Source organism: Oryctolagus cuniculus, chromosome 8, assembly GCF_964237555.1.
Source record: "Oryctolagus cuniculus chromosome 8, mOryCun1.1, whole genome shotgun sequence".
NCBI classification, from domain to species: Eukaryota; Metazoa; Chordata; class Mammalia; order Lagomorpha; family Leporidae; genus Oryctolagus; species Oryctolagus cuniculus.
The window spans coordinates 938953-953515 of NC_091439.1; the positions used below are offsets into that span (position 1 = coordinate 938953).

The window sequence follows — 14563 nt, forward strand, 5'->3', positions numbered from 1 at the left end:
TGCCTGGGAAAGCAGCAGAAGGTGGTCCAAGGGCTTGGGCCCCTGCACTTACGTGGGAGACCCGGAAGAGGCTCCTGGCTTCGGCCTGGCCCAGCCCTGGCTATTGTGGCCATCTGGGAATGAACCAGCACATGGGATCTCAATATCTCTCTCTCTCTTTCTGTTATTCTGCTTTCCAATAAATAAATATTGGGGGGAGAAAGTACTAAAAATAAACGTAACAAAACTCAGCGGGTTTAAGGGTAGCCTCCATTCTATTCACTGGTATTTTCTGCAGTGACCGTATGTTGCTTTACGGTGAGTTTCAGACACCACCAGAGACAGGAGGGGCCCTGCAGAGCCACAGGGGAGCCTTCCTCTCCTCTTTCCAGAAGCTCTTCACTAGGCAGCAGACCCTGGTCCTAACCTGCCCCTGCTGGACCACACCTGTGTGCCCGGTGCTCCCAGACCACAGCTTCCTGCCTAGAACCCGGGTGTCTGCACACCTGGGCTGACAGATAAGCTTCACTCGAGGCTGGCACGCCAGCCCAAAGGGACAGGACCACTGGACCAGGCCCTGCGGCCCCCTGGTGTGGCTGGAAACTCCGGGAGCTCACTTTTCCCTGGGCACCTCGCGGGTACCCCGACTGCTGGCCTGCCCACCCTGGGGCACACAGTCACGCTCGGTGGAGCTGTTCCCACCCAGGCCACTCATGCCTGTGCCACAACGCGCGGCCTCTGGGGCCAGCCCGAGACCCACGCGGCTCACACCTGAGTTAACACGCGCACGGCGGGCAGCCTGAGGCCATCCCCCCGCTCCCCTGCAGCTCCGGGACCCAGAGTCCACCAAGGACATGTTCCCCGGCGACCAGGCGGCCAATGGGCTGGACAGGACTCCCAAACTCACGTGCCCCTGAGATCTCAGAGGAGCCGTGACCCGGAAGCGGGGCCTCTGCGGTTACCATCGGTTAAGGATCGTTCAGCCCGAGACCCACGGAGCCGTTCTAAGAGAAGGCACAGGAGGCCTGGACACAGGGCCATGTGGAGGGAGGCCTTGTGAGGCCAGGGCGGAGCCTGGAGTGATGACACTGCCCCAAGCCAGCAAACCCCTGCGGCCACCAAGAGCCAGACGGGCGGGCCAGCATGCTCCCGGGGGAGGCTGCTAGAAGGGGCACCACGGTCCGGCCAGGGCCTGGACCTGAGCCTCTGGCCCCAGGACCCGCGAGCAAAGCCACCAAGAGGCTAAGATGCCGGGGAGAAGACCTCGGCGTGGCAATGAAGACCTAGGGCTTTTCGCTGCCATTGGCAGGGTTCCGACGTGACCCCGTGACCCTGGCCCCTGTGTGTGGGCGGGACCCGCAAATAAGACACAGCATGGCCTCATCTGGCCGAGGGGATCGTGCGGGCATCCGCTGACCCAGTGAGCTGCCGGAGCTCCTCGGGTGAGCCCCTGAAGGGGACGGGCTCCCCTGGCCCCGAGATCTGGAGCCCGGGACGACTCAGCGAGGGAGGGAGGCTGTATGGCCAGCCACGATGGAGGAGGGGTGGGGAGGAGGCGAGGGTGTGTGGGGGCCTCCAGGCACTGGGGGCCGCCCCCCGCTGGCAGCCAACCCAGGGAACTGGAAACTTCAGTCCTACTGGCCCCAAAGAAACAGATCCTGCCACAGCTGGGTGAGTCGGGCAGAGGCCCCCAAACTCTAGACGCGAACACCAGCTGACACCCTGGGTGCTAGCCTTGCGGGACCCTCGGGGAGGCAGGGAGCAACACAATGCCTGGGGTCCTGACCTACAGAACCAACAGACGTCCGTTCTCTGGAGCAGCGAATAAGCAAGCTCTGGTCACAGGCGGCGCTCCGTCCCACTCCAACGGACTTGCCGGGCGCACCTGCTACCGACACGCCTGCGGGAACAGGGAGCGCGGCCCAAACGTGGGGCAGCGGCGCTGCCCTTGGCCAGGACGGTCCCCAGAGCGTCTAACACGAGAATACGCCGTGTCCTCCCCTCACAGAGAATTCAGAAGCCGGGAGCCGGCCGCGAGTCTGGGGCAGGACAGAGGCCCCTGGCCGGCGCGCTGCTGATGGGGCGTTCACGCATCCCTGTGCTGCTCTCCATGCAGAACCACGCATCGGCCAGGGACACTCACCACCGCCTCCAGGCGGCTCATCCACAGGGGAGGTCTCGCAGCACAGAGACTGACAGCCCACGTGTGGAAACATGCAGGGGCCGGGCCACAACAGCAAAGCAACTGCCTGGCCACGTGTTTCTGAAGACGTACGTATTAGAGAGAGAGACTGAAAGACAGAGAATCATCCACCTGCTGGTTCCCCCGATGGCTGCAACAGCCAGTGCTGGGCCAGGCCAAAGCCAGGAGCCAGGAGCTTCATCTGGGTCTCCCCCATGGGTGCAGGGGTCCAAGGACTTGGGACATCCTCTGCTGCTTTCCCAGGCCATAGCAGAGAGCTGGATCGGAAGTGGAGCAGCGGGGTCTCGAACCAGTGCCCCTATGGGATGCCGGCGCTTCAGGGCAGGGTGTTAACCCACTGCGCCGGCCCCTGGCCTTGTCTTCTAAGAGGGCCCGGCAGCAAGGAGCACACCCAGCCCTCCCACCCCACCCCACCCCCCACCGGCGCTTGGTTTCTAAGCACCATTCCTCGACACAAGGGACCAGGGCTCCTTGGGGGCAGTGGCTGGCTCCAGGGCAGGGGCAGGGAAGTGACAAGAGGAGCCTTGGGGAAGGAGAAATTAAGAAACTACTCCGAAGGGAAGACAAGACTTCCAGAAAGAACCGGGGAGACAGCCTGAAGGAGTCCTCGCCTCAGCAGCCACAGCTGGAACAGGCTGAGCCACCAACGAATGGGGACGGTGTAGATCGAACCCGCAGAATGCAAGCCAGCAGAGCCAACCATGGAAAACACGCAGGGCAGAGGGGCCGGCTCTCCTTTACATCGCCAGGCTAACGCCATGGAAACTCCAGGCTGCAGGCGGATGCTGAAGCAAGGGGGTGCAGGGCCACAGGGAAACACTAAGTACCTCCTGAGACCACGGAGGCAACGCGGCAGGCTTCCCAGCGCGGAAACACCACGTCCACGGGAGACGGAGGGAACCCCCCAACCAGGGGGCCATGCCGCCGACACAGGCCGCCCAGACGGAGCAAAGCCATTCGCAGGGTTCTGCTCCAGCCGCGTGACCCCCCAGCAACAAGGAGAGATGGAGGGACTACGGAGAAACAGGCACAGCGGGGCCGCCGGTCAGACGCCGGGACATGGGACCTGACGAAGACGCTGGTAATGCGTACCAAGGCTCCCGGCTCCCTCAGCAACACGGACACGGGCGAACGCTGACGCCCTCCTCCTCTTTTTTCTTCAGATTTACTTATTCTATGGGGCCTGCGCTGTGGGGTAGCGGGTAAAGCCGCCAGCTGCAGTGCCGGCATCCCATATGGGTGCTGGTTCTAATCCCGGCTGCTCCACTTCTGATCCAGCTCTCTGTTATGGTCTGGGAAAGCAGTGGAAGATGGCCCAAGTGCTTGGGCCCCTGCACCCACACGGGAAGACCAGGAGGAAGCTCCTGGCTCCTGATCAGCGCAGCTCCGGCCATTGCAGCCATCTAGGGAGTGAACCAGCAGATGGAAGACCTCTCTCTCTCTCTCTCTCTCTCTGCCTCTCATTTTCTCTGTGTAACTGACTTTCAAATAAATAATCTTTAAAAAAAAAAAAAAAAGATTTGCTTATTCTAAAGGCCGAGTGACAGAGGGGGGATCTTCTACCCCGATTTACTCCTCAAATGGGGGCAACCACACTGGCCCCGCTACACTTTTCTTTATAATAATCATGCATTACTTCCCAATAACCACATCAAATAAAAGGTACAAAAATACCTAATGATTATTTGGGGAATTCTGTAAGATATGAGCATATTCAAAAATATCCATGGAAAAATCAATTGAAAATGTTGGTGCAAATTTTTTTTTTTTTTAAGATTTATTTATTTGAAAGAGTTACAGAAAAAGAGGGAAGGACAGAGACAAGGAGAGCTCTTCCATCCGCTGGTTCATTCCCCAGATGGCCCCAGTGACCAACGCTGGGCCAGGCCAAAGCCAGGAGCCAGGACAGGAGCCTCAACTGGGTGCATGTGGGTGCAGGGGCCCAAGCACCTGGGCCATCCTCTACTGCTTTCCCAGGTGCATTAGCAGGGAGCTGGATTGGAAGTGGAGCAGCCAGGACCTAAAGCAAAATGCCACAATGCTGGCTCCTTCCGTGCAATTTTTAAAAATCTAAAGAAACTTATTTTGGGGGCCAGCACTGTACATGGTAGCACGGTGGGTTAAGTCAGTGCCTACAACAACGGCATCCCATACGAGCGCCAGTCCCGGCTGCTCCACTTCTGATCCAGCTCCCTGCCAATGCGCCTGGGAAAGCAGTGGGGGATGCAGCAGGTACTTGGGCTGCTGCCACCCCCGTGGGAGACCCAGATGGCGTTTTGGGCTCCTGGCTCAGCCTGACCCAGCTCCAGCCATTGCAGCCATCTGGGGAGTGAACCAGCAGATGGAAGATCTCTAACTCTGCCATTCATGAAATACAAAAACAAAACAAAACAAAATCCTATTTTTCAAATGCCCACGTGTAGCGCATCAGTTTCTGGAAGGGGCTTTTCAGGAAGGGCCGGGAGGGAGGTGTTTGGGATTCTGAGGATTAAGGATGGGGGGGGGGGGGAGGCAGGCACTGTACCAGCACAGCTGGTGCAGACCTGACCCTGGGCCAGAGGCCAGTGGACACACAGCTCCACGCTCTCAAAGAGCCCTGGACCGCAGACCCCACCGCCTTCCAGAAAGCCCGGCCTCCCGCTCTTCCCTCCACGGCTCTGCTGACCGCCCTGCCCTACCCACACAGCACCCCTGCCCAGATCCCACCTCCTCTCCCTTCTCCCCAACTTCCCGAACTTGGCTCAAGGCTGGCATTTGCCTCCTGACTAAGATGCCTGCGGCCCACGTCGCCCACATGCCTGGGTTCAAGTCCCGGCTTCTGACTTTGGCTTCCTGCCAGCCAGTGTGGACCCAGGAATCAGCAGGTAAAGCCTCAAGTAACGGAGTCCCTGAGCTCCCAGCTGGCCGCCGTGGGTACTGTGGGGGGGGGGGGGACCAGCAGATGGGAGCGCTCACTCTCTCCACTTCCCTCTCTTAAAAAAAAAAAAAGAACAAAACCCAAAACAACCTCTTGGCTCTACTGCACCTGTCAGAAGTGTCCCCCGGGGCACTGTGGTCCCTGGCCTCCTTCCTTGTCTGTCACTCACTGGAGTGGAGCACACGCTGCCACCGGGTGCTTCCCCCACTGCAAAGCGCTACTCCAAACACAATTAACAAGCGTCTTGCACAAGCATTTCGCCCGAGCCAGACTCTGCAGGCCCGGCTGCCCCCGGTGTGGGAGGGAGTCAGGCTCCCTGCCCCGGGCCAGGAACTCCAGGACCCGGCCCTCGCCAAACCTCCTGGGGCCAGCACTGTTCTGACGCTGCCCGGGCAGGAGGGAGCCGGAAGGCAGAAGAGAAAATGCTCCGATTTGGATGAAAATCAAACAGCAGTTGCGAGGGTCCCTGAGGAAAGCACCCTTTTTATTACTATAATGTTAGGACCGCAAAGCCTCCCCACAGACCACACAGACTGTGAACAGAGTTTTACAATCAGCCAGGACTTGTGGTGGCTTTACCCACTGCGCCACAGTGTAGGCCCCAATAAAATATGTTTTCGTGTTAACACAAAAAAATTTATTTTAAATGAATACTTTTTCAAATTTCTGTTTTAATTTTTAATATAGTCAATATCAGTAGGCACAGCCACACAAACAAGTGATAAAAGTAAGGGGCGGGGCTGGCGCTGTTGGTGCAGTGGGTAAAGCCGCTGACTACAGTGCCGGCATCCCATATGGGCGCCGGTTCTAGTCCTGGCTGCTCCACTTCCCATCCAGCTCTCTGCTATGGTCTGGGAAAGCAGCAGAAGACGGCCCAAGTCCTTGGGCCACTGTACCTGCGTGGGAGACCCAGAAGAAGCTCCTGGCTTCGGATCAGCTCAGCTCCGGCTGTTGCGGCCACCTGGGGAGTGAACCAGCGGGGGAAGACCTCTCTGTCTCCCTGTCTCCACCTTTCTAACTCTTTCATATAAATAAAATAAATCTTACAAAAAAAAAAAAAAAAGACTTGTTATAAGAACCGCAATTAAGTTACGGATGCACATAACAGCAGGATTCTGACCGGGAGCGGGTTTGCAAGCGTCTTAGTTCTGTTTTCTCCGAAAGCAACGGCAGTCCCACTCTGCCGAATTCACTCTGTAGTCTTACACACGTAGGAAATGTCTTTTGTACAAAATTACTCATGGCAGAAGTGCATATAATGGCAAATGCAGAAAACAACCCACGGCTGGGCGGGGAGTGGGGGGAGAAGGTATATGCCGGCTAAAGAAGACAGATCTCCCACAGACGGCTCCCCACGCAGCTGTCATCCGAACACACTGGGAGCCGGGTGCGTGCTGACAGGGAAAAGTCCGAGACGGGTGCGGGAGAGAAACCGGGCGCCGAGCAAAGACTGCGGTGCCGCCGCCTAGCACTGGCAGGAGGGGACGGGCCGGCGTCACGGCTCGGAGGGTTAAGCCAGGGCCGCAACACCCGCATCTCAGATGGGAGGGCTGGCCTGAGTCCCAGCTGTTCGGTTTCCCATCCAGAGCCGGCCCAGGGCAACCCTGCCCCCTGCCACCCACGGGGGAGACGGGTGGAGCTCCGCGCTCCTGGCTTCAGCCTGGCCCAGCCCTGGCCACTGCTGCCATTCGGAGAGTGAACCAGCAGATGGAAGATCTGTCTCTCTCTCCCTCTCTCTGTCACTCTGCCTTTCAAATACGTAAGAGGGGGAAAGGACCTTGGACTGTGTCTTTTCCTGCTTTGATATCTGAACTATGAAAGTATAACATAGTTGAAAAAAGTGGAATAGAGGAAATGAGAACTCACAGATGACACCCTTCGGTGTGATTTTTATATGCAATTCGCAAGCCTAAGTAAGAGACCTAGAGACTCAACGGAAAGGCTCTGGCCCTAAAGCAAAGCTCTGGTGACTACACTAGGGGTCGGCGTTTGGCACAGCGGGTGAGATCCCGGGTGGGATGCCAGCATCCACACCCCATACATGTCAGAGTGCCCGGGTTTGGGCCCTGGCTTTGCTTCCAGCTCCAGCTTCCTGCTCATGGCACGCTGGGAAGGCAGCAGGTGCTGACGGGCCCACCTCCCACGTGGGACACCCCGACGGAGCTCCTTTCGGCTTTGGCTGGCCCAGCCCCTGCTGTTACAGGCATTTGGGGAGTCAACCAGTGGATGGAAGTTCCTGCCTGCCTTTCAAATAAAAGTTTCAAGTTCGGGTGATTAAAATATATACATGCTTTAAGAAAAAATAATTTAACACACATTTTTGGTTTTTTAATTCCCAACCTTAAAAAAAAAGCATTTATTGATTTGTATTTATCAGAAAGGCAGAGAGAAGAGAAGAGAGAGAGAACGAATCATCTACCCGCTGGCTCACTCCCCAAATGCCCACAACAGCCAGGAGCCAGGAGCCCAGGACTCGGTCCGGGTCTCCAGGTGGGGGGCAGTGATGCCAGTACTTGGCCATCACCTGCTGCCCGCCAGGGGCACCTAGCAGGAAGCTGGGCCAGAAGCGGAGCCAGGACTTGAACCCAGGCCCTCCAGTCCAGGACGGGGGTGCTCCAAGTGAGTCTCAACCCCCGTGCCCAGCGTCCGCCCTGACTAAATTTTCCTTTTCCCTTCAGTACTGAGACGAGTGCACTCTCCGGGGGCCAGCGGGGACTCCATCGTGACAATGCGAGGACAGTCACCTGCTCCTTCCACCACGGCCCTGGCTCTGGGCCCTGGCTCTGCTTCCGAGTCCAGCAGGAGGAGGGGGCAGGGGGCCTGAGCACAGCTGGCTGTGGAGTTGCCAGAACTCCCCCAGGGCAGGCCTGGCCTCTGTGCAGAGAGGGGGCCCAGCAGAGGGCTCTGCCTTCCCCATGTCAAAGGGGCCCCAGCAGGGGAGACGGCTGGGGCTGGGAGACCGGGCAGTGGGGCTCCCTGCACAGCCCTCCGGCCCTCCCTTCCCAAGGCTGGGAGAGAAAGACAGGGGCTATCAGCCACGGCTCCGCACGTAGGAGTAAAGGCAGCGCCATCCCCTGGGGCCCTCCATCAAGTCTGGGCCACTGGCAACCAGCGAGGCCCGGCAGCCCCCGCCCGCTCTCTGGATGCAGCTCCCTTCACCGTAAAACACAGGGCCCGGCCTAGGCCCAGGCGCCTCCAAGTCCACACCCTGTCCTCCGAAAAATGGCCAGGCGGGTCCCTGCTCCAGGGTCCAATGCCAACAGGCACGGCCTGCTCACAGCGCGGCTGCTTAGAACCCAAGACCACGGCGGTGGAGGGTCCTAGTGGGCGGGCGAGGGGTGAGGGGGCACAGGTCTGGGAACAGAACCAGCCCGGGGACAGCCGGGCACACACGGCCCAGGGGGAGTACTTCTCTACAGAACCCAGAGTTGCGCCCAGAGTGTAACACACACGTAGACATCTAACCCAAACCAGCGCACCAGGCCACGGAGTCACCTCTGCGTCCCGGCTCCTCCTGCTCCCACGGCCCACCCCACCCATCAGCTTCTGGGATGCTCTCTGCCAGGTGCCGGGCACAGGGGCCCCGGCCCATGAGGCCGTGAGGAAAGCCCTCAGCGCTGGGGGCCACGGGGCTGGGACGTGGACACAGACCTACCCGGCGGGCACCTGGAACTCCGTGTCCAGACACCGGCTCAGGCAGAGCACTCTCCTCTCTGAACTTCACGGGACAGAGGGCCTAGGGGGGTTCTGCCCCTAGTGGGGGTTCCTCCTCCCCAGCACCAGGAGGGGAGAGGCCTGGGGGACCACAGAGCAGCCCCCTAGCGGCCGATGGGACCCTTCCTCCCGGAGGAGCCCTGGGGTGGGATTCGTGCTCTGAGAGTCCCGGGCACTCTGGCTCCTCTGGGAAGCTGGCAATTCTCAAGTCTTCGCGTCCAAACCGGGGCCAGCAGGCTCCTTTCCCTCCACTCCTCACCCGCTGCCAGGGTGTGCAGCCAACACCTGGACTTATCTCCCCTTAGCCCTGCCCTCCCCAAGGTGGAAGGCCGGCGGGTCACAAACTGCAAGCAGAAACAGGGCCTAGGGTTCAACTGTCGGCCAATCCGCCCCCGGGCAGCTCCCGCAGGGACCCACCATCCTCAGCCTCCAAGGCTGGGGTTTCAAGAAGTAAGGGGCCCAGAGGCACAGTGCGACCCCACCGCAGTAACCCTCCCCAGGGTCACAGGGCAAGCCAGGACAAGCCGCCGAGCCCACCCCGGCGCTGTTCCAACAAGGGTCGGGCTGGAGGCAGCTCTGGCCGGCACCGATCCGTCAGACCCCCACGCCCACCCCGGGGGGCACTCGGCCCTCACCGGCTCAGGCCGGGCGCCCTCTCGCACGTCCAGGCCACCCAGGTCGGACCCCAGATCCTCAAAGAACCTGCAAGCCGGAGCTGAGCACAGTGTGGCTTGAGCGGAACTCGGGGTCCCAGGGCGACCTCCGGGATGGGTCCAAGAGGGGGCAGCCTGAGCCGGACCGCCGAACGCGCTCGGCACTGGCCAGAAATAGCCCAGAGCCTCCCTCCCGGGTCGGGCGGGGTGGGGGCGGGGTGGGGGAGCGCGGGTCGCCTCCGCCGCTCTCCGGCTCCAGCTGCCCATCCGCCGATCACCTGCAGCCGGAACGTGGCCTGGGAGGGAGCTGGGGGGAGGGGATACCGGTCCTGGAAAGCAAAGTCCAGGAGGCGCCGGCCCCCCCACCGTCCACGGCAGCGGCCCCCGGGGCTGCCCATCCGCCCCGCGTGCCCCCCGCACGCCGGGTCCCCGCCTTCCAGCGCCGGTACCCACGTTCCGGGTGCCCGTCTCCGGCTCACGCATCTCGCGCCCCGCAGCAGAACCGGCCGCGCGCCTGTGACCTCGCCGCCCTCCATCGCAGCACACGGGGACGCGTCCACGCGCGCAGCCAGGCTCCGGGTCCCAGGCACCGCGGAGCCCCCACTCCCCGCCCCCAGCCGGCCGCGCGCGCGCGCTCCCGCTCACCTGCAGCTCCGGCGGCCCCGCGCACTCGCCCGCCAGGCCCCGGCGGCCGGCGACAGCAGCAGCAGCAGCAGCAGCACCAGCAGCCGCGGCGCGGTCCGGCCGTGCGTCCCCGAGCCCTGCCCGCGCCAGGCCCCCTCCCTGCGTGCGGCCGGCCCCGCCGCGCATGCCCGGCTATATACCCCGCGCGTCACGGCGCGCCCCGCCCTCGCCGGGGCTGCCACGTGGGGCGGCGCTCGGAGGCCGCTCGGCCCGGTGCTGCCGCCCGGCCCGGCCCGCAGGCCCCGCCTCCCGCGGAGTCCCGCCCCGGAGACCTTGGCCCGCGGCGGCGCCCCACCTGCGCCGTGCATGCGTCTGGACACGTCTTCTTAACGAGCCTCGCGCGCGCTGCCGGCGCCGGGATGCGCTCCCGGCAGGCGGCGGCGCCCCGGGGTGCTGGCTCTTTTGCCTCTTGCAGCCGGCCGAGAGTTCAAGTTCCGGGCTCACTTTTCAGACTAGCCAGCCCTTGCGGGCAGCCGGATCTACTAGCCCGAAGCCTGGGCACGTGGGTCTCTGGGTGCGGGATGCCCCGGGGATGGCGCGGAGCGGGCCTGCTGAGGCGGGTGGCGGGCCTGGGAGAAGTAAACTTGCTGGGAAAACGAGCCGCCCCTTGAACTTGCCCTGGTCCGGTTCCCTGAGCGGCCAAGCCCGCCGGCGCCTGGCCTGGGAGGCCCGCGGGGGGGTGGGGGGCGATCCGGCCTGGCTGCGGGCAGCCCAGAGGCGCCCAGCTGGCTGCGGCTGCAGGCAGGGAGGGTCCGGGGGACGGCCCCCCACGATGGCGGTGGGGCGGGTCCCGGCTCCCCCACCTCCCGCCCCGCCAGTGGCAGGAAGGCCCTGGGGCTGGGGGGAGAGGGGGGAGAGCCAGCCCTGGAGCCAGGAGAGAGGGCAGACCAGGTTCTTTGTCTCCGGGCAGAGGCACTAGCTGGGTGCTGAGTTTCAAAACTCAATTATCCTCGCCCTGTAATTACGGTGCTGCAGTGGGCACGGCCGCAGTGATGAAACCCGGCTCGTTGCAGAGTAATGATACCTCTCGCAGCGTTTCCCTCGGAGCCCCTCATCTCCCAGTAACCCTTTCAGCCTTTAACGTTGCGTGGGCCCTCAGTGATCCAGTGCCCACTACCGAGATACAGTAACCCCCCCCCCAGGCCCCCAACCCACGGAGCTCGGGGCCTCCCCCGGCCTTCGCAGGCGGGGTGTCCACACGCCCCTCCCAGGGCCTCTCACAGCATCCGCACTTGTTTGCCACCAGGCTAGAGGTACCGCTGCTAAAGTCCACATACGCAACCCCGAAGCCGATAAGCTATCAGTAACCCATTAGGGGACGACAATTAATTATTAACACGGCAGCTCCAAATTAAAAGGTCTTCAACTCTGCCCCTCCACCCCCGCGAAATCCTTTATGTCCTCTGAAAATCCTACCCGGTTGCCACGTTCTACTACTGGGTGTTTGGTGCCTGCTGCCAGCTTTGGGGCCCCAGTCGCTCTTCTCTCCACTTAAAGCGCTGCCTGTGCTCTAGCCACTCCCTCCCCTTCGTCGGAATTCTCACTCTCCACGCACTTCTAACTCCCCAGCGCTTCCTGAATCTTCCCAAGGATATTCGATCCACTCTTACACGTTTTTCTTTCCTCTAACCCACATTCTAAATTATTTAACACTGGGGCCGGGGCTGTGGCACAGTGGGTTAAGCCTCCGCCTGCAGCACCGGCATCCTACATGCGTGCCAGTTCCTATCCCGGCTGCTCCTCTTCCGATCCAGCTCCCTGCTAATGGCCTGACATAGCAGTGGAAGATGGCCCAAGTGCCTGGGCCCCTGCACCACATAGGAGACCTGAAAGAAGCTCCTGGCACCGGCTGTTTGCAGCCATTTGGGGAGTAAACCTGTGGATGGAAGATCTTTTTCTCTGCTATTCTACCTCTCAAATAAATAATCTTTAAAAAAATTTTACACTGCAACTCCAGTATAAATAACACCACAGTGGACAAACATTTCACAATGCCCCTTAAATGTGCACTGCATTAGTATCTTACATTGTAGTTCAATTTTTTACAAAAGTGGTGGGGCCAGCACTGTGGCATAGCAGGTAAAGCCACCGTCTGCAGCACCGGCATCCCATATGGGCACTGGTTTGAGATCCGGCTGCTCTGCTTCCCATCCAGCTCTCTGCTATGGCCTGGGAAAGCAGCAGAAGATGGCCCAAGGCCTTGGGTCCCTGCACCCACGTGGGAGAACAAAAGGAAGCTCCTGGCTCCTGGCTCCTGGCTCCTGGCTCCAGGCTTCAGCCTGACCCAGCCCTGGTCATTGCAGCCATCAGGGGAGTGAAACACAGGAAAGATCCTTCTCTCTCTTTCTGTAACTCTTTCAAAATAAATTAATTTGTTTTAAAAATGGTGTTAAACCCACTCCAATGATTCACGATCATTGTTGGGTTGCAGCCATAAAGCTGAAACTATATAGTTTGAGGGCCAGCGCTGTAGTGCAGTGGGTTAAAGCCCTGGCTTGCAGTGCCGGCATCCCATATGGATGCTGGTTCAAGTCCCGGCTGCTCCACGTCCAATCCGGCTCTCTGCTGAGGCCTGGGAAAGCAGCAGAAGATGGACCCAGGTGCTTGGGTCCCTGCACCCACATGGGAGACCCAGTGAAGCTCCTGGCTCCTGGCTTCAGATCAGCTCAGCTCTGGCTGTTGCAGTCATTTGGGGAGTGAACCAGCGGATGGAAGACCTCTCTCTCTGCTTCTACCTCTCTGTGTAACTTTTTTTTTTTTTAAAGATTTATTTATTTGAAAGACAGAGTTACAGAGAGAGGTAGAGGCAGAGAGAAAGGTCTTCCATCTGCTGGTTTGTCGCTCCCCCTCTTCGTGGAGGAGCAACACAGGACCCTGCGCTGTTCTTTCGTCCGCTCGGCCCTCCCCGGGTTTGCTGCTGGTTCTTCCCGGGTTGGCTACTATCCCTTCCACCTCCGTGGAAGGGCAGTTCCCCCTGGCCACATTCCCCACTTCCGCAGGGGAGCGGCACACCGCCAGCCGGCTCTTCTCGGGGGCTGCACAGGTGTTCCTTCAGCTAGATGTTCCCCTTAGATGTTCCCTAGATGTTCGCCTTAGATGTTCCCCTTAGATGTTCCTGGTGCATGCCGTCTCTCTCCTCCTTTATAGTCCTCCTCTGCCAATCCCAACTCGGCTGCCCACACGCCGAGTACGCTGCTCTCCTCCAATCAGTAGCAAGTCCTACAGTTTATTGGTTGAACTGGAGGCAGCTGTGCGGAAGCTGTTTACTTCTCTCCCAGCGCCATATTGTGGGAGAGCAGATGCATAGAATAAGTCTTAATTCCAGTAACTCAGTCTAGTCCGGTTTGCTCCCCACACTGGTTCACTTCCCAGATGGCTGCAATGGCAAGAGCTAGGCCGATCTGAAGCCAGGAGCCAGGAGCTTCTTCCAGGTCTCCCACATGGGTGCAGGGGCCCAAGCACTTGGACCATCTTCTGCTGCTTTCCCAGGCCACAGCAGAGAGCTGGATGGGAAGCGGAGCAGCCAGATCTCAAACCAGTGCCCATATGGGATGCTGGCACTTAGGCCAGGGCGTCATCCCACTGCGTCACAGCACCGGTCCCCAACTCTTTCAAATAAATAAAATAAATCTTTAAAAAAAACTATATAGTTTACTTATTCTTTTTCCTTAAAATTACTTTAGCTATTATGTCCCGGTTGTACTATACCCTGAGCAATAAATGTACCCTTTATGGACATTCTGAAATGTTTTTAAAGTTCTATTCTTTTGAGAACGGTAACAGGTGAATGACTAGAGCATTTCTGATATTTTTAAATCTGTGAAAATTTCATGAACCTACAGCAAAAGTTACTTTTCCTTAATATTCAGTTGAGCAAAGATTAGGTACACAACTGATGTGTCACATAAGAAGTGCATGCATGAAAGTGCTTTCTAGAACCAGTTTGTCACTGTATCTCAAAGTCGGCACTGTGTTTCAAACGGTCAGTGTTGGCAAGCAGCCGTGCTATGACAGGACCCCGGACAATGCACAGTGACCGTCGAGACCTGTGTTTCGAGCTTTCGCGTACAATTCCCACACTCGTTACTAGAGCCGAGAAACGCCCATGCGAGTGATCGCCATGTGTACCACGTATGGCTTACTCACCAATCTGAACTACGGCAAGAAAGATCCCCTAAGTGTGTACGTGTGCTGCGTGTGAAGAGACACCTGCTCAGCACGCCCAAGACGACGCAGTGAGAAACCTCAGGGGGAAGCAAGCCTCGTGCTCCCGGACCTGCTGCGTCCGAGCTCACACATGACTTGACAAGGGAAGCCGTTTTGTCAGGCAGCGAGAACTGTGGCGAGGCCAACAAGCCAGGCCATGCCAAGCCGAGAACACACTGTGAAGAATGTACCGGAACCTTCCCAGGT

General features: G+C 59.5%; 1 protein-coding gene across 3 annotated transcripts in view; it reads right to left on the reverse strand.

Moving 5' to 3' along the window:
- Positions 1-10291, reverse strand: part of SLC39A14 (solute carrier family 39 member 14) — a 45856-nt gene extending 35565 nt beyond the window's left edge. For 2 of the 3 annotated variants that reach the window (XM_051836781.2, XM_051836780.2), the window contains exon 1: positions 10112-10291. In XM_051836781.2, coding sequence (XP_051692741.1) covers positions 10112-10276 — 165 coding nt within the window. In that variant the 5' untranslated portion in view covers positions 10277-10291. Of the gene's footprint in view, positions 1-9919; positions 9965-10111 lie in introns of those variants that run through there. The other variant, XM_070047324.1, reaches the window with a different exon arrangement.
- Between the last annotated feature and the right edge of the window lie 4272 nt (positions 10292-14563).